This window comes from Phalacrocorax carbo, chromosome 25 (genome assembly GCF_963921805.1).
Source record: "Phalacrocorax carbo chromosome 25, bPhaCar2.1, whole genome shotgun sequence".
Taxonomy (NCBI): Eukaryota; Metazoa; Chordata; class Aves; order Suliformes; family Phalacrocoracidae; genus Phalacrocorax; species Phalacrocorax carbo.
Window position 1 is genome coordinate 2,401,823 of NC_087537.1, and position 27,005 is coordinate 2,428,827.

General features: G+C 44.1%; 1 protein-coding gene across 1 annotated transcript in view; it reads left to right on the forward strand.

Moving 5' to 3' along the window:
• Positions 1-1,745: 1,745 nt before the first annotated feature.
• NPEPPS (aminopeptidase puromycin sensitive) overlaps positions 1,746-27,005 on the forward strand; it is a 39,636-nt gene continuing 14,376 nt past the window's right edge. The window contains exons 1-9 of the mRNA XM_064473601.1: positions 1,746-2,071; positions 10,980-11,064; positions 19,663-19,740; positions 20,795-20,916; positions 21,844-21,951; positions 22,919-23,119; positions 23,566-23,662; positions 23,768-23,801; positions 25,229-25,343. Of these exons, the coding sequence (XP_064329671.1) occupies positions 1,949-2,071; positions 10,980-11,064; positions 19,663-19,740; positions 20,795-20,916; positions 21,844-21,951; positions 22,919-23,119; positions 23,566-23,662; positions 23,768-23,801; positions 25,229-25,343 (963 nt within the window). The 5' untranslated portion in view covers positions 1,746-1,948. The remainder of the gene's footprint in view (positions 2,072-10,979; positions 11,065-19,662; positions 19,741-20,794; positions 20,917-21,843; positions 21,952-22,918; positions 23,120-23,565; positions 23,663-23,767; positions 23,802-25,228; positions 25,344-27,005) is intronic.

Consider the following 27,005-nt stretch of genomic DNA (forward strand, 5'->3'; position numbering starts at 1 on the left):
AGACACCTTCCCTCTGCTCCACACGTGCACATCGCTATGTCTTTGCTGCAAAATCCAAGGGGTTTTAAGCTGATCTCATGATCTTTTAGCACTGGAGGTTAATGATAGGGGTACACCCCAAGCTTTGTGAGCAGCGCTGCCTTATCTGGACCCAGGGAGCACAGAGGTGACTGAACCCGGGATAAAAAGCACCTGTCCCCTCCAGATACAAGGGCCAGACGCTGCATGGTGCCGAGTGGGTGCTCGGAAGATTGGACAGGGTGACGAGCAGCCCGGCAGAAACCCAAACCTGGACGGTGTGTACAGTGTGCGGCTGGCGTGGGACCTGCCTGCCGCTCAGTGCTAGGAAAAAGTAATCAATAAAAAAAGCACTCCATGGGGGAAAACCAATAGAAAAATGCAGGATAACATATTGGAGCTCATTAAACATTTGCAGAGGCGAGTCCCAGCTCGGATCCGGGCTGCTGTGGACGGCCGGGCACTGCTGCCAGCCAACCCGGGGCTTCGAGCTGCCGCGGCGCAGGAGCGACAAGTCCCACGCTGCTGCTGGCTCCGTGGCAGGGCAAGGCTGGGCAGGACACGCGTTGCTGGAAGACATGGGACCCAACAGGCTCTCGAGAGCCTCCAGGCCTTGGCTGCACCCACGGGTGCCACGAGGAGACGGGGCCCTGCCTCGCTGCTGGGGGACGGAGCCGCCACCAACACGGTGCCCTTGGCCCCGCTGGACCCGAGCACCGGTGACTGTCCCGGCCGCAGGGCGCATCTCCCAGTCCCATCCACCCCCTGCCCAGGAAAGCCCCCCATGCAGGGCACCCCCCAACCACCCCCTGGGCTGAGGAGCCTCGGTGCAACCCTGGTCCCCCCCTGGGGCTGCCAGACCACTCCACCCCAGGAGCGCTGCGAGCCCCCATGCAGCCTCCCAGCCCCCTCAGAGCACCTTAAAGGGGTGCACTGTGCCAGACCCCCCCAGGCTGGGTGACCCATCAATGGGATGCACTGTGCCAGACCCCCCCAGGCTGGGTGACCCATTAGTGGGGTGCACTGTGCCAGCCCCCCCGGACCAGGTGCTACAGGAGCCCCTGTTAATGGCGTGCACCGTGCCAGCCCCCGCAAGCCGACTGACCCGTTAACGGGGTGCGCCATGCCAGCCCCCCCGACTGGGTGCTGTGGGAACCCCCGTTAATGGGGTGCACCGTTCCAGGCGCCCCCCCCCCCCGACTGGGTGCTGTGGGAACCCCCGTTAATGGGGTGCACCGTTCCAGGCGCCCCCCCCCCCGACTGGGTGCTGTGGGAACCCCCGTTAATGGGGTGCACCGTTCCAGGCGCCCCCCCCCGACTGGGTGCTGTGGGAACCCCCGTTAATGGGGTGCACCGTGCCTGCCCCTCCTGGACCAGGTACTGCGGGAGCCCCCACTATCGGGGCGCCCCGTGCCAGACCCCCCCCGGGCCGGGTGCTGCAGGACCCCCGCCCAGCGGGCCGCCCCGCTCCCCTCACCGCCGAGCGCGCGGGACGCCGACCGACGCGAGACGCACGCGCACTGCCCGCGCCGCTTACGCAAGAGCGCTCGCGTTGCTCGACGTGCGCGGCCGCGTGGCGCCGCCGCCGCCGCGCGCGCACGCGCTGTTCCTCCTCCTCCTCCTTCCCCCCCCCCCCGCGCTACCGGCCACCTCGTGCCGGGAGCGCGCGCGCGCCCCCGCCCCTCTCTCTCTCCCTCCCTCCCTCCCTCCCTCCCTCCTCCTCCTCCTCCTCCTCCTCTTCTTCCACCACCACCTCCTCCTCCGCCGCCGCCGCCGCCCGCTCTCTCGGTGTGTCGGTGCGGGGCCGCCGCGTCGCCGGCAGGAAACCTCCCCGCTCCCCCCGCGCCGCCTCCTTCCCCCGCCGCCCCGCCGCGGGGGGGCGCAGCCCCGCACCCCCCCCTCCCCCCCCGCCCCTTGCCGCCGCCCCGCCATGCCGGAGAAGCGGCCCTTCGAGCGGCTGCCCGCCGACGTGTCCCCCCTCAACTACGGACTCTGCCTCAAGCCCGACCTCATCGACTTCACCTTCGAGGGCAAGCTGGAGGCCGCCGTGCAGGTAGGGCCCTTCCTCCGCCGCCGCCTCCTCCTCCTCCTCCCTCACCCGGGCCCTGAGGGAGCCCCTTCCCTCAGCCCTTCCCTCCCTTACCAGGGTCCTGAGGGGACCCTTCCCTCCCTCACCCGGGCCCTGAAGGAGTCCCTTCCCTCAGCCACCGGGGCCCCGACCCCCCCTTTTCCCCTCCCCGCCGCCGGGCCCCGCGGGCCTCCCCCCACCGCCACCCGGCCGGGCCCCGGCCCTCGGCGCGGCGGAGCCGGCTGGGCAGGTGCAGGGAGGCCGCTCGGAGCTGCCCCCCGCCCGGCCCCGCCGCGGTCTCCGCCCTCCCTTTCCATTCAGCCTATACATATATATGTATATTTCCCCCACCCCCCCACCCCGGGGCCAGGCGTCGGGGAAGGGGCGAGGGCAGCCCGCCGGCCCCGCCCTGCCCCGCTTCGTCCCCCGAGAGCCGCGGGAGCGGCCCGGGAAGGGCCGGGGGCCTCGCCCCACCGCCGCGGGCCCCGCCGGGGGTACCCGGCCCGCTTCCCCCGCCCGGCCCGGCCCTTCTCCCGCCTGCCCGCCGCCAGAACGGCCCCGCCAGCCGAAGTCTGTATGTAGGCTAGGCGTGGAGCGGTCGGAGCCGCGGATATCTGCCTGGCTGGTATCCCCGGCTTCCCCCAAATCCGTAGTGAGCACCCTGTTCCTGTTTTCAGTCTCCAGCGTGCTGCTTTTATCTATATCCAGCCATTCAGATGGCTCGGGATTTTGCTGGAAAGACAAACTACCACATATGCAATTAAATGAGAACTCCCCCGGTGTAGTACGGTGAGCTGGTAGGCCTCAGCGTCATGAAAAGCTTGAAGTCGGTGAAGCGAGAGGCTCAGTTAACAGTGGGAAGGGGTGTGCAAACTAAAAACGCCAGGTCTTCTGCCTTTTCTGAAAGGCAAAAGCTTCCCCACGTTCGTTCTTCAAAGCCAGAATGTTTGATGAAAGCCCTGAAGTCTCATAGTCATTCTCAGGCTGCTGTGCCAAGATTTCCTAAATTTGCTTTCATGTCTTTCCTTGTGCAATGATTTGAAATAGGTACAGATTTGTAAGGGCTTACCGGACTTTTTCTTAAAATAGGATGACTGTGTTGAGAGCTCAAAAATATTTGAGGGCGGTTTAAAATACTGAGATGTGTACAGATTGGTCCAAAGAGGTGGTTAAAACCTTGTTTTAAAATGAGGTAATGTCAGGGTAATAAAACTGCTGAATCTGAAGCACAGGTACAGAAGAGAGCGGGCGCCTCACTGGGCAAGTGTCTGGTGTCCGTGGAAGTTGGGGAGGGCAAAAGGCCATGGATGATAGTGAATCTTGTGACTTGGGACCTGGAGGAAGACGACCAGAGATGAGTAAGTTTGTGTCATGTGGAAGAAATACTGAAAACATAAATCGCCTTGCAGATTTTGTCCGAGCTCAAGTCCTAGGGGCTGCTGCTGTCTTTGGGGGGGGGGGTGTCTCAGTTTGACGGTGCATCAGCCTGGGTGAAAATGCTAGCTTGAGAAATTCCCAGTCTCTTCCGCCTTAATCCTAGCCACCTATTCCTGTCTTCGCACCCAAGTTGCTGCTCCTCAGTTCTGTTACAGCTGTGGGGCTGTGCTGTAAATGGGATCACTGAAATCATCCAGGTTAAAAATAACACTCGGGGGGAGGGGAGTAGTGGCTTTTTAAGCCAGCGTTGCTACTAAGGAGAGAGTAGTATTGAGCAGCAGCCTTGGAAACTTAGTTTAAAGCCGGGAATGACGAGGATTTGGAGGCTTCTTGCGGAGATGGGAGTTGCTTTGCAGGTTTCAGTCCTGTTGAGATATTTTTAATATTGTTTGCTGTTGAGGGGATTGCTCAATGAATTCCTAGAGCAATGTGGATACCACCTGACAAAGTGAAATCCTGGACTCTCCTACTAGTGAGGGCATGTGTTAAGGAAGAACACTGATCTGGCAGGTTCAAGGTTGTGAAAATCGCTTGTGCGCATCATGGTGAGCTGATCTGATGTTCCTATGGTAGAGAGAATAAAAAAAAAATATATACAGGGCGAGGCTTTTAAAACACATCTAAAGTATTTATCTTTATTTTAAATAACTTTGAAGAACTATAGACCAAAAAATCATGAGGCCACAACCCAGCTGCGTGCAAGCAAGTACAGGGGAGGTGCAGGAGTGTGTATGGGGTGGGTATTCACATGCTTGTCTCCAGTTAGAAATCCAGTGTCCAAAGCATGGGAAAGGCACATTCCAGAAAATTAGAGGGTAACTATTCTGCACCTTCATGGAGAGAAGGACAGCCAGCTCACCTCCGTTACTTGGTGGACAGGATACTTTTTGTACCAAGGAGTGGCTTACTTAAGAATATGCTAAGATTTCCTACTTGTTTGTTATTGAGCTGGGATTGAATCTAGAAAATAAAAAAATCATTTATGTGCTTTTGGATCTCATTGGTTCAGTTAAGGACCTGTTGGCCATTTCTGCTAGCGCCTAGTAATAAGGTGGAGCGGAACTCATCGGAGGCATTCTGTTTTCAGCGCGCTTGAGAGCTTTGGCATACACGGTACAGTCATCAAGGTAAAAGTGATTTTCTATTAAGGCACAAACTTTGAATTTTCCAGATTTTGGGTAGGGAAATGCATACACTGCCCCCTCTTGAGGATCCAGGTATTGTTTTTTCCAACCAATGAAGTATAATTATTAGTCCTTCTGCTCCATTCCAGTATGATAATGGCTGGAAAAGCCATAATCCATATCAAGTACTTAAACCAGCGAGGCTTTCTGACCTGCGGGGTGAGTACTGAAACTCTGACATGAGAATAAATCATGATTAATCACAAAATTAGGAAAACGTTTAATTACATACATCAAAAGTGTGTGCTTTGTTGTTTTGCATCTTTAACAGCAAACTGGAATTAGTGACGGCTGTGATATTTAGTCAAGATATTAAAAGTAAACCCTTGATCAGTCAGTTTGTGTTTCTCACTCACAGCCATTAAATAGGATTTAGCAGCCCTCTGCGTAGAATTTGGTAAGTCTTTCGACTTGAGCATCAAGCCCTAAAGAAATGTTAAGTAACCTTCAAGTCTTGGCTTTGGGGCAGTACAGTTGTGTTGGCTTTTGTACGTCTAAATAACTTGAGAAAACATTTTGTCCTTATGCCACAATAATAAATGTTTCACATATATGGCTCCTTCAAATAAGCTTCAGAGGATAAAGCCTTTTATGACTCAAAAGATAAGGCTGTTGCTTCAGTGTCAGCAGTGACCAAGTTGATTTCAAAGCCTTGGAAATGGTAAGTGTTTGCAGTTTATTGTGGCACTTCTAGTTTTCGGGTTAGGGAACTGGCCCTCTCTCTGGGATTTGTTGTTTCTTGATAAAGGAATGATACTGAAATCTGTCTTGATAATTCAATTTTGTAGCCTTTTGAAGCTGCGCTTGTTAAGCATCTGGTAACCTATATATTAAGTAATTTCAAATATTGTAATAAATAATGTCATTTGTGGTCACGTGAACATTTTCGAAGTCTGTAGAATTGTGTAACAATTATATAAACTGGCAGTTTATAATTGCCATTTTTCACAGTTAAAAATCCCCAAATCCTTAAATGAACTATTTCACAAGGAACCCTTATCACGGCTAGGACAGAACGTGGTTGTGGGAGGATGGGACACTGTGTGTCGGTAGCAGACCTGGAGCTGAAATAGTCACCTGCTCACAATCCTGTGATCGCTCCATCAGTTATGTCATTTTTTAGCATTTTAAACTCTTCGTTTGTTGGGTGTGTGGGGATGTGTCTGAATGAGCACAATTAAGGTTTGTTTTTTTGGTGGAAATACTTCATCCACTTTATTAATCTGTTAGCTTGAAATTTAATTATTATAACCCTGGTTCTCAGGCTCCAGTTATCAGTGCAGCGCACTCATATTACTCAGTGTCTAGGTCAACTTTTTTCCATTCTGCTTTTGACTCCTGGGAGGCCTAACCACGGGCTGGAACAAAGAGGGGATGTGTGGCCGTTCTGTTCTTCAGCATCATGCTGAAAAGGCAAACACGAGTGACTAGCAACAGAAACAAACATCTGGCTCCCAAAGTTCAGTGGTTGTTTTAAGCTTCTAAATGGAAATTCTTAATGCTGTCATGGCTCCAAACGATCACCTGTGCGGCCGGCGCAGCGTGTAGTGGTGCGGAGCTCCAGAAAGGTGCGTGGTTGTAGTCTAGCTTCCTGGTACTTACCTCTATATAAACTGCCTTCTTTGGAGCCTGTTGTGTGGTGATTCATTTCTTTAACTGGAAACTACACTGAGGTGTTGCTTGGTTGCAAGGTAACCTATCTTTACTTTAAAGAATTTACAACCTGTGGTAGATGGCCCTTTTAAATATCTTTCCTAGTCCCCTTAACATGTCTTAAGGATACTCTGTTATATTTAGTAATGTTTAACCTGTATCTGTGGCTTCTTATACGTTAATTATGCAGTATCTGCTAGACTAAAGTAGTCTTCTGATCCTGCTGCATGCAGTTAAAGATTAGTTGTGACACTCTTGTATGTAAACCTTGAAAAATTAAGCTTAATGGGTGTAGTATTTGTGGTCAGTATTTTTTCAGGGAGGGGAAGTTGTCTAGTATAAATATACAGTCATGTTATCCAGCATTGTAACTTACATTTCCAGCACATAAAATTAGGTCTGAATCCGAGTGTTAAGGGGTAATGTGCTGAGTGTTCAAGCCTGGTGCTTCTAAGTCAGGACCTCGGGGCTCTGGGTACCCTTACGCCACCAGCTTTGAAAACAGGAATGCCTTTGCTCTTGTCCCTCGCGGAAAGGCCTCTCAGTTCTGTGATTCGCAAGGCTAAAATGATTGTGTTGATCGTAGTTCCAAAGGGGTTTACTTGTCTGTGTGAATTTGACACTCCTGAAGTATGTGTGCCTGCTGCCGATGAATGTAGTTGGATGCTCTTTGGAATGCAGTGAATTTTTCCAGTTGGTCAATTAGTTGTGGCACTGGTAATTTTACTACTTGGCTCCTGTAATTTGCTTGAGATGCAGATGCATAAAACTATTTCTTTTTTTCATTGAAGTTTGAAATTCTTAAAGATACATCCTAGAACAGAAGTGAGGTAATTTTAATTGTCTATTTTTGAGAGTAAAATGCTAAAAACATAGATGTTTGTAATAATGCTGCATTTAGAAAAGGACTCTGAAGCTGAATGACAAGATTTTAATTATCTAGTCTTATGAATGGCTCTAGAGAATTAGTTTCGATTCTAGAAGGTGTCTTTTGGTACCCCTCATCCTGTATTTTGGGTAGGCTCGCACTCCACTGAAGCCATTCAAATTCTTGTTTCTAATGTGCGAAAAAGGTTTTTGCGCCAAGTCCTTTCCTGCTCTGATAACTGGTGAAAATCAAAAGCTTTACAGCACCTTCAAGTCTTATTTGGCAGAGTTTCACTGGAAAATGAAATGCCTTCATTTTCAAAACTAAATAATTAGCCTGTTTAGCTCTTCTTCCATCAAATGATGTTACCTTGGAAAAGTTGTGTGGGGAACTTGAGCTGTTATCTCCTCTTGGGTGAGATTTTCCTTCCCAGAAACAAGTGCTGAGCACACGTGTGGATGTGTAGGGGGTTGGGAAGTGTGTGTCATCTTAGTCTAGCGACAGGTTACTGGCACAGTTAAAACATCTTAAAGGTCTGCAGTTTTATTGCAGGGCAGACCTGCTTTGTGGTATCTATGTCTGCCTAATCTCAGTAGGTATTTGAATTCTGATTAATGTTACTAGAGTTTTATCAAAGGCAACAGGTTTAAAGTTTTGAAACATTCCTTCATTCCAGATATTGGTCTTAGTTCATGTCTGCTTTTAAGCATGTCAGCCCTAGGGCAAAAGTGCTTTCACTGTGGGCATTTGTAGCTTGCTCTTGCCTTGATTAGCCTCTCCTTGTTGAAGAGTAAATTTATTACATTATAGAGCGAGGTGAAGCAGGGTGACAGTTAGCATACGTACGGCTTTGTAATGGGCTATACCTTATGCAGTGAGATGCTTTTTTGCCTTTTAATATGATTGCATTGGTGAAAAGCACTGCACGAACAGAGTATCTGTCTTCCAGAGCACAGCATTAGCACAAATGTAAAAGCAGTTTCGAGGTATCGCTTACAGTAAAACACATTCATCTTCATGATACACATGGTGCCTGTGAGGCTATTGGTTCTTGTGAGCTAAAATGGTCGTAAGTTAAGTATGCTGGGCGGTTTATAGTTTTGTTTTGGTTTTGTTCTTACAGGTGTGTTCTGTACTTCATTATTTTTAGTGGATCAGAGGGAGGAGGCTCTTGTGCTAGAGCCTGTGTGCCAAGGTGGAAACCTTTTTTTTCCCCCCACTGAATTAAATTAGGAGAGCCTCAGAAGCGTGCTGTTCAGTACACTGTCAATATTCATATCTGCTCGTGGAATTTTGCCCTTCGCTTTTCAGGAGTTGGAGAGTAAACAGTGTTTAGGCTACTGATTCACTCAGTCCTCTAATTGTTTTCTAGTATGTTGCGCTCTTTTGTGAAACTGGCTTGATATTTGTAGGAGGTAAGAAAAAAATCTAAAAATAGGTAATTGCCTTTCTAAGGAGCCTCTGAAGTTTGTCTCCGCTTAAACCTAAACTTTCTTATTTTGCAGGCACAGTGCTATGCTGAAAATTCTTCTGGCCTCAGAAGAGGTTGTTTTTTAAAGATCAAGCCTATTGTTAAACCTGGTATTGTCTGCAATTTGGACAGCTCTTTAGGCATCTTGAATTCTTAATCCAGAGAGATTTGGATTTATAGGTTGAATAAAGGTCTCTAGTAGACATTTATAAAAAGCTTTTCTCATTCTGATTCTTCAGTGTTTTAGAAGACCTTGGAAAACCCCAAACCCTAACATTGTGATGAAAACTGTTGAGCTTTGATCTTAGGTTTTGGGAGGTGGTGTAATCCTTTAGTTTCATGCAGACCAAATTGAAAAATAAAATAGATTCGATGCTTCTAGTGCGGATTTACAACCTGAAATCTAACTCGTGTCACTTCAGCTGTTACGTTTGCTAGTTTCATGCTTTGCAAGCACGTTGGTTTTAGAATCAGGCTAAGTTCATTAGGTAACATTGATTTTGGTTTTATTACCATAAAGAGGCAGCATGGTGAAAACAACACAGCTCTTCCGCGCTGTGCTGTAGGACACAGCATTGCAGGGTGACCGACAGCCAGGATTTGGGAAGATTCACTAGTAGTTAACGCTTGTCAAAAACTAGAAGCCCTTATGTAATGTTTATTATACAGACAACTCCGTTAGTAGGAATAAGCCATAGACATTCGCTTCAGAAGCAAAGTTGGTGACTCAGGTTGGAAAGAAGCTTCGGAGTTAGGTTGGTCTTGTGTTGGCCATCCACTGTGAGGGTCGGCTTTCCTTGGAGTATCTGGTATTAGCCCTTCAGTTCACAGATTGTTAGGCTCGATGGACCGTTCTTACAATGGGGGTATGCCTATTAAGTTATACATTTAAATTTCTTAAGCCTCTCATCACTGACTGGACTTGAATTTGGTTTTTTATGTACACAATGACTAAGGAACCATTTCTTCAGTGAGCCTAGGTAGAATAGCTTAAGACTGAATGTCTGCTTCCGTTTAGTCATCTTGTGTAGATACCAGCTCCTTTATGGCAGGGTGATAAGTGTCTGTTTCAACTATGACACTTCACAGCTTATTACTTTGGCCTTACTCGCAATAAATGCATTTACACTCGGGTGCTTGAATGGTGAGCTGGCGTGTGCACGCAGAGCGCTTTGCCGAGTTTGCTACGGGGCGAGGGAGCTCTTGGCTCATGGGAACGAGCTTCCATCACAGACAAATAAGTCCAGTTGGTTTCTGCTGTGCTCAAACATGGACAGCTAGGGTGATGGACACAGGTGTTAACAGGGCATTTTAAGGTTATAATAGTGAAAAACCCAGAAAGTGATGAAAGTCCTTTAAGGAACTTACTCTCTGGGGTAGGAAGTGGTTCCTTTGTGTGTACGTTAAACTCCAATTGGCTGTTACAGGCATTCTTGCTCTTTTATTTAAAGAACTGGTATTATCTACTGCTAGAAATTGTATCCTGGACTAGCAGGATTACCAGCTCGATCCAGTGTGGTGGTTCTAGTTGTTTCAGCCATAAGTTTCTAAATAATTCCTAGTTTAATTCCCAAATATTTTACCCCTTTGTAATTAATTGATATTTAATTTGAATTCCTCTGTATTCAAGCTCTTGCATCCAAATAGAAAGCTGGCACAGCGAGACAGTTTATTACTACGCTGGGAGCAGGCCACTTGTTAAATAAAGCAAAGTGTGTGTAGCCAAGAGCTGGCAGAAGGAGAGCTTTCAGGAAAATGTAAAGGCAAATTTCTTGGCAGATGTTTTTAACCTAGGAAGTTCTTATAGTGTTGACAGTTTAGAACACAGTACCGCAGGCTGTATTTCTGGTCACCTCTGAAAGATGTAAGTTTGTGCTCAAAGGCTTTTACTATAGTCTCCTGTAGGTCATCTCTAAAAGGAAGCTTACAGGCTCTCTATCTATTTTTACTGGTCTTGGATTCCCAGGCATGTACAAGGGCCCTATTGTCAAGCTTACATACCAATTTTTAACAGGCAGTCTGTTCCTTAAATAATTTACAGTCTTGATAAGTAGGCCTAGATGGCTTGAACATGATTCCAGTATGCCGTTTTGGAACAAATGGGAGCAGTCAGTGGAATATCTTTTCCTTTTTTACCACTCTACAGCACTGAATTTTATTTCAAATACTTCATGACGGAGGGGGTTTCAGATTAAAAGGAGGTGGGAACGTCTACCTAAGGGAGCTCAAGGGGGTAGGGGGCACCATTTCTTCCTGATGCTCATAAAATTTCTCTTCCAGGTGAAACAGGCAACCAACCAAATAGTGATGAACTGTGCTGACATTGACATCATTACAGCTTCCTATGCGCCGGAGGGAGACGAAGGTAGGATTGCTTTTTTTGCTGGAGTTTTTACATGTTAATCCATTATAGTTCTGATGTGAGGTGCTGTTGCCAACGGTTAACAACTTAGATTGAAAAATTATGCAATAATTTTGTTAAATGCAAATAATAATGTAAATGATTGTAATATAAATGTAAATTAAATGTAAATAATGTAAAAATTATATACATAATTTTAGATGGAAGCAAAAATTATCTAAATTCTTTCATGACTACCATTTGCATTATCTTTAAAAAAAGTTACCTCAAGCTTCCATGAAGCCTATATTTTACTCTGTCATGCCTGAGTGTTTTAGGCAAAAGGATGGTTGAGTGTTTTTACATTATTGTTTATCTTTACACCAAATAACTGTGTAAGAACATAGTCTGTACCTATGGACTTCGTGGTGTTGACACAGTCTGTGACAAGGGCTTAGGTAAGGAATGCATCAGTAATGGCCTGCAGTAGGAAATACTCATTGGGAAGGATTTGAAAAGCTACAGAAGACACTTAATTGACATTTAGCAGGACGTTCTGAGTGTAGGACAACAGGGGAAAATGTGATTATGTGGAGGGGACGACGGTTTGTATCCAGTTCAGTGAAAGGCTGGAATTTGCTGGAGAAATCAAAGAAGCAGTACCTGTTTGGAAGACACAGTTAAAGTAGTTGACATCTTCCCCAATCACGTTTTGAGGAGATTTAGCAGAGACAAAAAAAAGTTGTAGCAACTGAAGCATGAGATGATTGAGGTGCGGAAAATAAGCTCAGTGAAGCAGAGTGATGGTCTTAGTGTGCAGAGCCTTTCGGATTTTCTAATGGAGTGTTTGCTGTCTCAAACGCAGTAGCTGTTTGGTGCACTGTGTACGACTGTTTAAGTCCTTCAGAAGACAACAGGCTCTGCGGAGCTTCCCTTTCTTTAAGGAAAATGCCACAATGATGTCATGAAGCACTTTGTTAAAACCATGATTGTGAATTAAAGGAATTATCTTGATGATGGATAGGAGAAAGATGTTCCTTTGATTAGGTTTAAACTCCTCTAGTATGCTTATGCAACAGCTGAAGGAAGTTAAAGAGAAGGGTTGTGTTGGAACACCTAAAGAAGGGAAGAAAACTCAATTTTCTGGACTGGGTTTGGTAGGGACAGTTTCAGTTCTTGTAGTGACGTTATCCTGTGGCTAATAGATTTGTATGTGACAAGTGGAACGTCTGCAAGGAGTCTTCACGTTTAAATCGGTTTTACTTTATTTTTAATGTAGTATTAAAGAAACCAGAGGGCTTAAGCGCCGCTCGGCTGCTCACAACCGTACTTGGGTGGATGGGGAACTCTGTCCTAAGGAAGCAGCATTCGGTGGGTGTGTTGTGGAAAAGTAGAGCTCACTGCAGGAAGTGCAGTCACAGCGAGAGAGGGCGGCAGAGAAGAATATTGCCAAAGAGCTTGGAGTCTGGCCACCGAGTTTTGATAGCGAAAGAATAAAGCGCCGTTTCCTACATGCTTGATTTGGGCTCCCGGGTTTTACCCTGGCGCTCCATTCCTGCGTGCCTTTCACACGCTGCCGTTAGTGATCTTTAGTTGATTGGATGCACTGTGTTGCTAAGCGCTCCTGGAGCTATTTCTTATATTGAGTAATGAGGCGATAACAAGAGTGGTAGTAATAGCAGAGTGTGTATGGAGTCTGTGTCGTAGGCCCAAACCACCTATTAATTTTTCATGTTGTCATTGAGAAAATGAAAATAAATGGAAAAGGTACCTAGGAATAAAGTCTCTTTCCAGTCAAAATAGGAAAAAATACATAAAACAGAGAGGATCTCTATTTTAAAGTGTTATCGTTGTTTTCAGAACTGATTTCCCTCTCATAGAGGTCTGTTTTCCTATTTAACAGTGATATACTCTCCTTGTAACTTCAAAGGATTAATAGTAGAGCTTAATACCCACTTAAAACCAAGCGCACTGGAAGTGAGTTTCTGTGGCTTAAATTCCTTCACTCTGTTTTTTCAGATAGCCTCGGATGTGGCGCTCTGGACACACAGGAGTATGAGTACAGCGCTCATCGTAGAGGCACTCGCCTCAAGCTGTTGTGTCATAAATATTTGAGGTGCAGTTTTGTTGCCTGTTTACTATAATTATACTCAGGCTTTGTGGGGTTAAAACATATTTTTCAGTTTGGTAAACTGCCAACTAGTGTAATGGCTTTGGAAGTAAAATTGCATGCAATTGGCAGGCTATCTGCTGGCACCTGTTGATACAGATCAAGTCAGTCTTAGTAATGCTTCTATTGTGCCCAGCTTCTGGATAGTAATTGTGTAACTGGCCTCAAAAACAGAGGACGACATATAGTCCAATGAACCAACAGAAATATCAGCCAGGTGATTTGGAGTTAGTTACTTTCAGCCTCGTACCAATTGCCTATACGGTACGTTTGAGAACGAGCGAGAAGTTAGTGACGTTTTCTCCTTTAAAGGCTCTAGTGAAGAATCGTTACCTCTTTTAGTTCTGTACCTCAGTGGGGAAGAATTTGTCTCACGCTTGTCTGTAAATGTGAGACAAAAGATAATCGGTCACTTATCTTTCAAGTGTGGTTCTGTTCTGAAAAGTAGCTGTGTGAAAAAGAGACCTTCTTGTTCAACAAATACCTTTCCCTTGTTTATGGAGGTGGTCTGTTAACTTTTGTGCAGAATAGTTTATTCTTTTCCTAATACTTCTTGTTAGTCTTGAGAGCCCACTGCACTGTGGCTCGTACAACAGAAATCTTAGCTAGAACTGCGGGCTGTGCTTTCCCTCCCCTCCTATTCACTCTTCTAAAGATGGATACAGCAGAGGGTAGAACTTGGTCTTTGGAATTTTAATGCAGATTTGCAGGGAAATCAGATTATTGCCCAATATTTGACAGGAAGCTGAGGGAGGATCTTTGAAACTTTAAAGTCAAAGTAAAAAAATTTTTCTGCCTAATCCATGATTGAGTGATAGTGAATAATAAACGAGGAGAGATTTATGCAGTACTTTGGAGTAGAAAAATTCTCTGCTTCATCATAAAACTAGTGTAGTTATTATAACTGGAGGCTGTGGATTTGCTGTTTGTGCCAGGTACGCTGTAATGGAACAAAGCTACTCAAAAGACTGAGTTTTCCGTTGCTGAAGTCATGACTGGCTCCTCCCACTAATCATAACAAGCAATTGTTTTTGTTTTTTTCCAGAAGCTGTTCTTTAGCATTTATAGACAAACGTTTATCGTGCAGGCTTAGTGTTTCGGTGCGCACATGCTGCACTACCTTTGTCCAAAGGATTGACTTTGTTCAGCTAAACAAAGAACTGAAAAGGCATTCGTAAGCAAGTTGGTTCTTAAGTTAAATTTCAGGGTATTGAGTTTCGTACTTATTGAATGCTGAGTGGTTTGAGCTTCCTGTGAATCTCTCTTTAAGGAGCTGTGAAATCATGAGCATAATCAGTGAATTACCTTGTCTTTAGCTTGGGAAGCTTTAGCTGGGGGTTCTAAAGCAGCTTCTTAAATATAGAGGTGCTCAGAGGGTAGTAGTTGGCAATTTCACATAGGAAATTACAAGCAACCATAGTGTTGTTTGTTTAGCAGAAATAGTCAAGTGAACTTTGATTTGCACTTCAACCTTTAAAAGATTTTAAGGCCAGAACTCAATATTTTAGTCTTTTCCTTCCTAGTATGGTAGGGACATGCTTGGGTGCTAGTGCTAGATGCTGGTTAGAGCCTCAGCTGATGTTTAAAAACAACAACAAAAGATCACTAGTGCCTATGGAGAGCTGAGCAGCGTGACCCAGGTGTATCCGCGCAGTGCTTTTCCTTGGCCTGGGAGCACTGCCGTTTCACAGTGATCCTCAGGCAGTCTGAAGTGATGCTGCTGGGGAAAGGAGCAATGACGCTCGTCCTCACTCCCTCCCTTCTGCTGGCATTCACGTTTGTACTGTTGAGCAGCCATGTGGATCAGGAAACTGCACGGGCTGAAAACTGCCTCTACAAGGCCGGGCTAAAAAGAAAGGCAGCTTGGAGGCAGATCATCTTCCTGATCCTGATGACTGTGTGTGAATGCCAGTGGAAGGAAGGGAACGGGAACATGCAGCTGGGGCCAGGTGGGAAAAATAAGACTACTGTCTCTGCCTGTAGCAGACTGGATCTGTTTAAGCCAGTTGTGAAACCTTTCTTTGTTTTGGAAAAGCTCATCTTCATCCTTTCTTCTGGAGAGGACTCTGTGACAGCATTTTTAACGGTAGGTTTTTTTAAGGACGCCTGAGTTGCGTTGGCATGGACAGTTTGGGAACATCTGATACATGAGAATACTTCTGACTCCTTTAAAGGATTTTACAGCCGCTGGTTTGAAACACATGAAAAGATGTGAAAGGGCTAGAAAGCGTTAGCGTTCTCGGGAGTTGCATCGGCGGAGTTCAGTGGCTAATGCTGGAGGAGGACAGCGTGTGCTATGTCAACACGTAGATGTTTTGAGCTAACATGTTTAATTTGCAGATGGAGTAGGCAGAGTGCACACAGTCGCTGCAGCTGGGTTGATGAATGCAAGTTCATTAAGCCACCATACCTTAATTGCCTGTGACTTCTCCATGCCATGGGATGAGGGCTACTTGAAAAAATTCCGTTCTTGCACTTGGCTTTGTCTTCACTTCGAAATACAGGCACGCTTGACACTGCTTAAAACCTTTGGCTAGGATCCACGTTTATAAGCACGTAATACAGAAATTGGGATCATAATTGATGTATCTATCTGGTTACCGTGCAATTTCAGGAAGTACTCTGTAGAAGGACTGTAACTTATTTAAAATGCTATTGTAAAACTTGATACATCGTGCTCTGAGGTTGGGAGGGTTGCTAGAGCTGATTTTTATGCATTTTTTTTCCAAAGACATGGAGCACTAGCAGCTTTTTATTTTCTCATGCAACTTGGTCCAGGCTGTGTGCTAATGTGCTAGTGATTAACTTGCAACCTTGCAGTGCCAAACTCTCCAAAGTTAGTAGGCTGCCAAAATTGTGTTGTTCTCTTCAGGAGCTTTTGTGTTCAACGCTGTTAGGAATTCAGACAGCCTTTTACTGCAATTACATCTTTGTTATAAGCAGTTCTCTTAAACTCTAACAAAAAGTATTGTTGATGGTTTTCCATGGTTCTTTTGCTCTGGATTAAATTATTAGCGCTGAATAGTTTAAAAAAAAATATAACTTTGAATCTTGCATTTATATTTTGCTGTTTCAGAAATTGATATATAAGCAGCTGCCTTGAGAATTACAAAAAATTGCTGGAGTTGGGTGTGGAAACAACTCCTTGATGAGTACAGGTCTTGTGCAACTGCAAATGAGTGTTACCTTTTGTTCCAGATGTACCCTTGCCCTCGCTTCTAAGTGCTCCTCAGAGGCCATTTGTCAGGGGAGCGGGGCAGCCCTGGGGTACCGCAAGGCGATGGCGATCAGTATGTGCTGGCAGGGCGCAGCATCGCTCTGGAGATGGCCGCTTCCAGCCTATTTAAGCTATAACTTGTTTAAACATTGTTTCTATCCGTAGGGTAATTGGGATCTAACACCGTAAAATTAAGGTTGAGAAGCTCTTTGAAACAAGGTTGCTTTCTGCAATGTGTTAATATGCTTTCCCAGGCTGTCGCAGGGGTAAAAATAACTCCGAAGGTCTTCACCTTCTTCTAGCACTGGCAATGTTTGCCTGTGCCCTTCCCATGGCTTTCCTAGTACAGGTTAACAAGGTTATAAAGTAGTGGAGCTACAGATTCCAATCCACTTAGGAGGACTTCATATCTGGGAGAGGAGGAGGGGGAAATTTAATATTCATTGTCGACTTTTGGCAGAAGATCTGCATAATACGCATTCTTTTGTATTTCTCAGTTTCAGTAGGTTAGAACTGTGATCCTGAAGTCATGGTATTGTTTGTCTTTGGTATCAGATCGTTTCCATTAGAAGTTGTAAAAAGATACAAATGTTTTTGGTTTGCTGTGGTCATTTTAAAATACATGGAGTGGGGGGGAAGTGTTTCTGCATTCTTGTACTGATCTTTATCAGATGCTTCTCAGGTTTTCACTTAGCCTCTGACCACAGGCTTGACAGCTCAGCATCTGCAGGTTGTCCAGCAGCGGGATTCCTCCCCGGCAGGCTAACATAAATTTCTGACAGGTATTCAGCCCGTCTTTCCCTCTGACAGAGGTCACTAACATGCTATCGCAGAACAACACGTTTATTGTCTGTTGGACTCTGAAGATAGCTGGGGTCAAAATTCATTGGATCCAAACGATGTCGTCGGCAGTCGGCCCCGCGCTCTGCTGCTTGGAAGCCCACTTTCAGACTAGTGTGTTGTACATTAGCGTTGTTCCCCTGAGTATCTTCTCCCCAGCTCTCTTACAATGTCTCCTTTTCTGCCTCAGGATTGCGCAGTTATAAGAATAAAAGCTAAACCTTTACTTTTCGCTGCTTGTTGCCCAACACTTGCTGGCACTGAGATGTCCTTGGCGCGTATCCTGTTTAAAGGGTCTATCTCATCCCTCTTACAGTTGATTTTAAAAATCTTGGAACTCCTCAGTACAGACTAGTAGTCTAAAGTTCTTCTACTTGATCCTGTAAAGATTTTTTTCTTCTTGAATTTGTTTCTACGCTGTATTTTTTTTACAGCTAGAATTCTTGTAAGTGTTTATGTATTATGTACCCTAGCGTGGTAGTTAACTCTGATTAAACGCTGAGCAGAGCACTGTGAAACCAGTAGTTAAGACTAATGCGTTCATGCAGTTTCTGCATTTATGTTCTTTGTGAGCAGAGGTTGGTATTAACTCTGACTTAAGGCTGAAATCATACTATTCCAAAATAAATAGCACTTTAAATTTTATAAAAATAAAAACATGTTTCCAGTTACTTTTGTCACATATGGAACAACTTAGCTGAACATCTTGCGACTGTGCTTAGGCTGCCTCTGAAACCAAATACCTGGATTCTTGTAGCAATACTTCAGCATGGAAGACAGGTCATTCTGTAAACTAAATTGTTGTTTCACAAGCTTTGTCATTCAGAATTCCACATAACGAGGAAGTCGATCTAGCGGTATGTTTTTAGTTTAGGACATTTACCTCTATGTATCAGCACTTTCCAGCATTCTTTTTTGCCCCTTTTTTCTGTGACCATTCCGAACTACTATCTATTTCAGTAGAAAACTGAAGCTATTTACTGAGTCTTTCTTCCTAGGTCAATTTTGAAAATACCTGAAGAGGTTGCTAGACCCTCACTAGCATTTCAGTATCCTACGTGGGTTTTCACTTCTATTTGAGTGATGTAAGTGGGGTGGGACAGGCAGCTTGTACTGGGAGTGTTGCTACTTTAAACTGGTTTGTGTTTTTCCCGTATCTTTCAAAACTATACCAAACTCCCAAATGTTTACCGTATTTAAAACTAGAATTACACGTCAGTATGTCTGCACAGAAAGCTGTATTACTGTGTCCAGGCTTACCGAGTTTGGTAGTTCAAGATGCCAACATGTGGTAGAAAGCATTGCTCATTCGTTTCTGTGCAGATTTTAATTCCTTAAAGATAGGTAGTTATTGTAGTCGTTGAGTGTAGTGACACAGGTGGCAAGACTTGCAAAGCGAGGTTCTACATAGCTATTTTAGAATTTTTGGCTGAAGGAGTGTAGACGTTGCATCACCTTGGATGCAGTGAGTGGGACTTGATGAATTAGGAAGGAAGAAGAAACACCAGGTGTTCTCTCTGAGCTCTGCTAACTCTAAGCTCCAGGACAGTTTAATTCCTCCATACCGATTCCTTCCCCTGTGTCTATCCAGCTTGGCCTCATAGTTTGGCTGTTTGCATCTACAAATAGATCCAATGCCGTGTAAATGCCTTACTGCTTAATATTCTGGTTGAAAGTGGATGCTCTTGGAGTTTATATACCATTCAGCAAGAGCATCCCCTGGTTCTGAAGACGGTTTTTAAATAAAAATCAACACTGTGTTTTTCTTTGTGGTTAAAACCAAACAAAACCGCCTTGCTGTGGATATTAGTGTGCTTTTCAAAGCAAGATCCACAAATTAGTTAAACCATAAGCACCCTATTTGGAATAATTAGAATCCTGCTGCACTGATACAAGCATTTAATATTGAGGGGAAGTTTTGTGCAATATTTTACCGTTTGTCAGGATTGGAGTAGTTGTTTCCAGCATTCCCGGTGTCGTACAGGATACTGTTCTTACTGCAAGTTTGCAGTTTAACTGTACAGCTTCAGCTCTCATTGCTCGGCACAGCAGAAGACTTCCCTGCCGTGTGTGAGTGCGGCGTTCCGAGGGATGGGATGGACGGCAGAGGTGGAAGGAGCATGGCGGTGGTGCTTTGAGTCTGTGGCTGTATGTTCTGATGTAAATGTGGTAGATTTATTTGTCTGAAGCAAGATAATATAACATGGAACTCTGACAATGGGTTGCGTTTCTTTGGTTGCTTGCATTTATATCACTGTGGATTATTCAAAATCTTCGTTGATTTGTTCAGTAACTGCAGCGTGTTGTTGGATTCAACTGATTCAGTTCATTTTAAATGTTACAAAAACATCTCTGGGGCTTATTTCAAACAAAGTAGTCTGTTTTTCTGTTTCAGAGGTACATGCCACAGGGTTCAACTATCAAAATGAGGATGAAAAGGTTACTCTGTCCTTTCCCAGTACTCTTCAGAAAGGTAAGAGCTATTTTCATGCTTTCTGCTTGCTTCAATCCTGTGTTCAAGACATTTGCACTTGGAAAAGCTGGAGTAGGACAGCTCTGTCTTCCCTGAAGTTTCTGACTGTGAATGTAGTGCTCCCTAGGGAGTCTGTCCACTGTAAGTCACTCTGTGAGCCTCTGGAATTGAAAATGTTGTTCCACTAATGGTGATGTTTGCTTTCAACACCTGAGGTGACTCTAATTATTTACCTGCTATTGGGACTTGGGCTCAGAAGCTGTTTATGTTACCTACTCATGATCTGTTTTCCTCTTACTGAGAATGAGCTAATCTGAATTACTGCAGTATTTTCCTGGGCGTGAATGTACTCATTCTTTTGAAACTGCTACAGGTTTTTGCTCTGAGGAGTTTGTCGGTTGAAACTCAGCCCCTCAGTTCGAATAAAGCAGTGTTATTTCATCTTGACAAATACAAATATAAAGATTCTAGGGTGATAAAGCTTCAGTGTTTCATTCTGTGGGGTACTGGCATGCTGCCTCTCCGATCAAGATCAGGTTTCCCCTTCTGCACTGAGACATTGAGGGCAGAATAAATCCTGAGACTAATTGACTTACAAGCTTGAACGCAGCCAGTGCTCCATCTTGGCTTTTGTAGTAGATTTTGTAGGATGCTGTTTTTACTTAGCAGCCACCCTATATTTCTGCAAACTTTACTCAAAGGTAAGGATTGCAAGATCGGACTTCTCAAATGGCTTAAGGTAGGTCTCTCCTGGTTACTACCTTGTGTTTAGAAGACGAGAATGAATACTGCAGCAGCCTTTGCCGATCAAGTGCTAAAGTGCTGTGGTGAGTCTGGCTTTGCCTGCATTGCTCTGCTGGAGCTTATTTTTTGTAAGGAGAGTGAAGGGTTTGAGGGAGGCTGGCAAAAAAGCAATGGGTGGAGATGAGTTGAAGGGACATCTTATTTCAGAAGGGCAGTGGGCCAGCTGAATAGCCTGGCCTGAAGGTCCAGACCAAATAAATGTTCTGTTCGGCACACGCAAATAACAATGCCCCATCTGTTTCTGTTACAGGGACAGGGATGCTAAAGATAGACTTTGTAGGGGAGCTGAATGATAAAATGAAAGGTTTTTACCGAAGTAAATATACCACCCCTACTGGAGACACACGCTATGCTGCTGTCACTCAGTTTGAGGTATGGGCTATATTTTTGTTTTTAGGGAATGTCATTCTTAATGTGGGATTTACGCTTAGAAGCAGCAAACCCATGATTTCCTAGCTTTAGCTATACCCTCTGGGTGAATCTCAAAAATCCATATTTATATGCTTCTTGCTCTTAGTGTGGATGGGTAATACTAAAAGCAGCCTTTACATTACAACTTCAAGGTCAGTAAGTTCTAGATTTGGCAAATTCCCAGCCAAGGATCATGCTGAAGTGTGATGCATTGTATATATACAGTTGCTGCAATGTTTAAGAGCCATTTATTTAGGTGTGGTCAAATACCTCTGTATAACTTTCCTTTATGAAGTATATTAATTTTCTTAATAGGATACTCTGCCTTTATCTTAGTATCCTAATGACATCCAAAACGTGAGCCAGATACTCTCAAATGTTATGTAAACCCTGGACACAGCGACAGACTTTTATACCATATTGTGATTTCATAGTTATCTGCCTGGTTACATAAAAACATGGAGTACCCACCTCGTACAAACAGCGCATTTCTTGGGTGCCGTCTACTGACAGAATGTAAAGAGGTGGTCTTGCGTGTTCGGTCTGTGAACGCCTGGGTGCCCTCTCTCCTTTCACATGACTGAGCTTTGCTCCTGTCATGACTCTGCTAAATTTTGCTCAGACTGTAGAATTCCATCAGAGCACCGAGTGCTTTTCAGCTGCACTTCTAGTTGTTTTTTATTTTTTAAACCAAGAGGGAAATAAGTTATCACAGTAAGAATAAAACACAGTAATGTGGAGGTCAGGAGTGTCAGAGAGGAGACTCTGTACCGATGACTACCCATTATTCACCCAACTTCTTGCCTGTAAACTATGCTGAATTTTTGTGTGTGTTTTATTGCCGCAATCTCTTGTGCTTTATTTGTTTAATGCTCTTATTTCCTTCAGGCTACTGATGCTCGCAGAGCTTTCCCTTGCTGGGATGAGCCTGCTATTAAGGCAACATTTGATATTTCTTTGGTGGTTCCTAAAGACAGAGTAGCTTTGTCAAATATGGTAAGTTCTTTATGGGCAAGTAAACAGTGTTTTAAATAAAACTGTAAGAATGCCAGCTGATTATTTGATAGTTAACAGCGTGTCTTTGTAACAGACAGAATTAGGAATATAAGCTGTCTTGCTAGCAATTACGAAGCAGCTCTAAATTGAGAGAACTTTTTAAAAGATTATATTGTGATGTCAGATGGTAGCACAAGACCTAAACAGGTTGTACAAACCACAGCGGTGTTTGTTTAAAAAAAAAAAAAGAAAAAAAAAAGAAAAAAAAAAAGTCTTAGCATATGTCATGCCACGTGCTGCTTGATTGAGTGACTGAGGGGGAAAAAAGTGCCTTGGCGTGTTTATGTAGCTGTGATAGCTACATAAGCAGACATAGCACTTGAGATAAATAAGCATGTTTTCTGCCCTAGAGAATTTTTGACCAGAACTGGGGTACAATGTGCGAGTAGAAGTACCTCTGTCACAGATCCAAGTGGGTATTTTCAGGTTGTTACTCTAAATATGGTGCAGATATTTCTAGAAGATGTTGCTGGAGAAGAGCATGTCGGTTTAAAAAATAGACTTTTTTTGAATTCCAGTAGCTAACTTTTGTAGTTACCTGTAAAGTCTAGCCTTGCCCACTGACCACATGGCTATGGTTTCTGTTTCAGAATTTAAAGTGAGAGCCTGGTGCCTTATTGGGATGTGGGTAATATTCCTCTTGAAGGACAGCAGCTGATAGGTGATGTGTTCGGCTGCCTTCGCAGTGACGAAATATACCGTACACGTTATTAAAAGCACACCTGCCAGTGCGATGGGGCTTTTTTAGTTAGGAGAGGAACTACATTGTGGTCTGTATTTTTTAAATCATAAAATAAGTCCTTTCATTTTAAATGCGTGACTCATAATGATGGAATAGTTAGTCAGATGTATTGCGTAATACGGTTTCACTTCCATGAAATTAACTGATTCCCTTTTGTGTTGAAAGAATGTCATTGACCGGAAGCCGTACCCAGATGATGAAAATCTGGTGGAAGTGAAGTTTGCTCGCACCCCTATAATGTCGACGTATCTTGTAGCGTTTGTGGTGGGAGAGTATGACTTCGTAGAGGCCAGGTCCCTTGATGGCGTCCTAGTGCGTGTTTACACTCCTGTTGGCAAAGCGGAACAAGGAAAGTTTGCATTAGAGGTAAATGTGCTCAGGGTGACCCCGTTATTGCTGCGGCACTCTCCGGCAGGCTGGAGATAGCTCTCTCTGCTCAGTCACCTAAATCCATGCAAAGCTCATGAGGGTGTTTTTTTGCTTTAATGGCTCGGAGATGCTGGGCTCGATATTAAACAGAATTTCAGCTGTGGACGAACTAATGTCCATGATGACAAAAACATATGGTTTAATTCAGTTCTGATTTGGTGATGTAGACTTTGGTCCAAAGATGATGGGAAGTACTGAAGGGTGGGCTACAGCCTGGGAGGAAAAGGGGATGGGAGTCTTCCAAACCATTGTGCTCTAGAAGCTGGAATTTGGGCTTCTGGAAGAAATCTGGTGTACGCTGCCTTCTTGGGCTAGCTTCAGTCATAAATTTTCAAATTTTACTAATTGTTCCAAGTTAACATTTCTCCTTTTGTTTCTTACAGGTTGCTGCTAAAACTCTGCCTTTTTATAAGGACTACTTCAATGTTCCTTACCCTCTTCCTAAAATTGATCTCATAGCTATTGCAGACTTTGCTGCTGGTAAAGTAACTCACTTTATTGATGAACTGTCTTTTATTTGAATTTTAAACATTTAGGAAGAGGTGTGTATCAATATCAATAAACCTTTGTATTTATTTTATAAAGGTGCCATGGAGAACTGGGGCCTTGTTACTTATAGGTATGCTGTTAAAATACTGTCTTTCCCCCTCTTTGTTCACTAATTCTTGGAAGTAATTGGATTAGTTTTAGGGAGCTGTAATTATTGGGTATCGTCCCAAATAAGGCTGAGTGAATACCTTCAACTCTTGCTTCGGTTTGGATAATTTTAACTTCTGCAGCAGCGTGCATTATTGTACAATCTTAGGAAGGCAAGAATGAGCTATTACAACTACCGTCCAAGGGTGTGAGATTTTTTAAGTGTCTGGCAGCACTGCCTGTTCTGCCAGAGAACTTTCTTGGCCGCTTTTTTCCCCATAAAAGTTACGTATTTACTGACACAGCTGGAAGAGTTACTTATTTTGTGTTGTAGGCAAGTTGGTAAATTTAGCAACCACAGTATAACCATGTGGATATGAGTAAATCAAAAATATTAACTTGCCTTCCTTTTCAGTCTTTTTGTTCATCTGATCAAGCTTTCGTACTTTTGCTTGATATTATTACGTTATCTGTGCTCATTGTTAAAATGATTTTATTCATTTTGTACAAGATTGGTCTTGCAAGCTTTGGACTTTAAATCCTGCAAGGGTTTTAATTTCTTCTGCTAAACTTTTAATTTGGCCTTAAAAAAATTGAAATGGAGATTTGAGCCCAGGTTTAAAATCTACTTGTCTGCTTATCGCAATTCTGATGAAATCTGGTATTTTACTCCCTGTGGGAAAAAAAAATATTTGTCCTGGATGAGTAGAATTTTTGGAAGCCTTTCTTAATTGTGCTGTTAATTTTGCCCCCGCTTATGCTTAGTTTGGCACGCTTGCTTTAACCCTTCGGGGACAGAAGGTTGGCATAACCTGCAGGCACCGTCTGTGTTTTGAGATGCACGTTTTCCCCTTTGAGTTGCAGCAGCCCAGAAGTCCTTTCTGACTGACCCACTAAGTCCTGACCATGCCAGGGGTGTTTATAGCGGGAGGTTGCGTGCCTGACCTAGGGAGCGCTTGCGTGTGTGCGCGTGTCCTGTGTGGGGGACCTTGTGCATCTGCGGTGGCGAGTGTGACGCGGCTGGTTGTGCTCTTGGAAGAGTTGGAATTCCTTTGGGGATGAGGGAGGCAGAGAAGACTTGCTGCGCGTACATCATGCAGCGAAAAGAGAGTTACAGTTAAGGTTCCTAGATTACGTAGGTGAGCTATTTTATAAATAAAGGATAAACTTTCTTGTTCCTGCCTGGGTTTTTGCACTTGTCTTCTTGCATGCCATAAGGAATTATTGCTTCAAAGCATTCCAACAGCTGTGGAACTTACCAAAAGAATTTAATGTCTAAACTGAAATAGCTTTTGGTTTTTTCAGTTGTACTGATTGCTTTTTAGCTTGCTTAGGTAATTTAACCTACTTTTGTGTTTTTTCCCGAAGTACGTACCACTCTGTTCAGTTATCTTTCTCTCTTAAATACAGGGAGACTGCATTGCTCATTGACCCCCAAAATTCCTGTTCTTCATCTCGGCAGTGGGTCGCTCTGGTTGTAGGACATGAACTTGCTCATCAGTGGTTTGGAAACCTTGTGACCATGGTATCTAACAGTTACAAATTCTTCTAGTTTTCTTTGACATGTGCTTTGTACCATGTGTGTGTTCAAGTGCCCCTTAATAGCAGGCATGCTGTTTTAAAATAAGACAATGAAAAAATGAAATAGTGCTTTATTACCACTTTCTCCTTTACTAGCATGTTCTCTAGAAGTATTCCCATGTCCTTTCTATGTGAAGTAATGTTTAGTTGTTTGAATATAGTCCTAGTTAGAGTTGAGCAGGTGTTCCATAGAAATTATTTTGGCTGGTCAGATTACTTAGAAGCAATAATCCACTGTCTTACTTTCAGGTAGGCATGATTCACTCATCAGGCTTTCATACCAAGCAGGCGTATCAGTGCCAGCTCAGCATTGTAAATTGTTCCAGTCCAGTAGGTGAAAAGTTGCTCAGTAGTAACTCATATGAATAATTGTGGATATATGGGGAGCCAGCTGTCTGAATGGTTTGGTGTTTAAGTCATTTTGGTGGGAATAAAAGCATATCTGAGGCAGCAAGGCTGAAACCTGTAAAATTCCATTTAGTGCTAAAAACTGAAACCTGTATCTGTCAGAGCTTCTGCTGTTGTCGAATGGCTTCGGCTCACTCTGTTAGTTAGATCGGACATTCCTTTCCCCAAAACCCTGCAAAGAGATGCTTGAATCCAAATATGTCACAGGTTAGGAAGTTTCTTGTGTTGCAAGAAACCAGTGTGTTTGGCAAAAAGAGCGTGGCTTCTGGAGCCCCAAACCCCCATTGTTCTACCTTTTAGGCTGCCTAACTGAAGTGTGAGGGAATGGAGGAAAAACCCCAGTGTAAATATTTATAATAACATGAAGCAGAGGTTCTCAAATTTTTCCACAGTGCTGTGCCTCTTAAAATCTAGTCAGCTGTGTCCGCTCCTGTTTGTGGTAGCACAGGTAGGAGAGCAACACAGTATTTACATGGAAAAGTAATACTAAAGTAATATATTTTTAGCTTTTAGTACAGTTGAGCAGCTGGAAGCAAGGAGAGCCAGCATCACATGACTGGACAACACTGTAGAATGCCAGCAAGTGCCTTGGGGATCATTAGTGACCCACGAACCATTCGTGGTCCTCCTGACCAGTGAGAACTGGGGCAGCAAGCTTCAGAAAGTATCATTTACAAGAATTTCTAAAATTTATATTGTGAATTAGCTTTTTTTTTTTTCCTTCTGAAGATCTAGGTCTTCAAAAAATTTTCTTTAAGATTTTTTTCTCTTTGGTTATTTTATCTTCTGTGATGCAACTGTGAAATACGAAGACATTCCAATGTTACTTCTCAATTTCCAGAAAGCTAGCTTTTCCTCCTCTATAATCTGAGGTGTGTACAGCGCAGCAGGCAGCCTCCGTAGCACCACTGGCTTAGTTTGCCAGTACCAGATCTTATTGGCCAGCACAATATGCCGGTTCTTCGGTAGCAAAAATAAACGAAATCAGAATACTTCCAGGGGAAAAAATAGATTTGTGAGCAATTAGGTTGCCAGTGGGACAAGAGAGGAAAACAGGGAGGTGAAAAGATTTAGAAGTCCAACCTAATTGCCCAAGAATCTATTTTGCAGTTGCATTAATCCTTTGGCGCCGATCTGTATGTATTGGAACCTTGTCTTGGAAACAGATGCGATCAGAAATGTAAAACAAAATGGGATG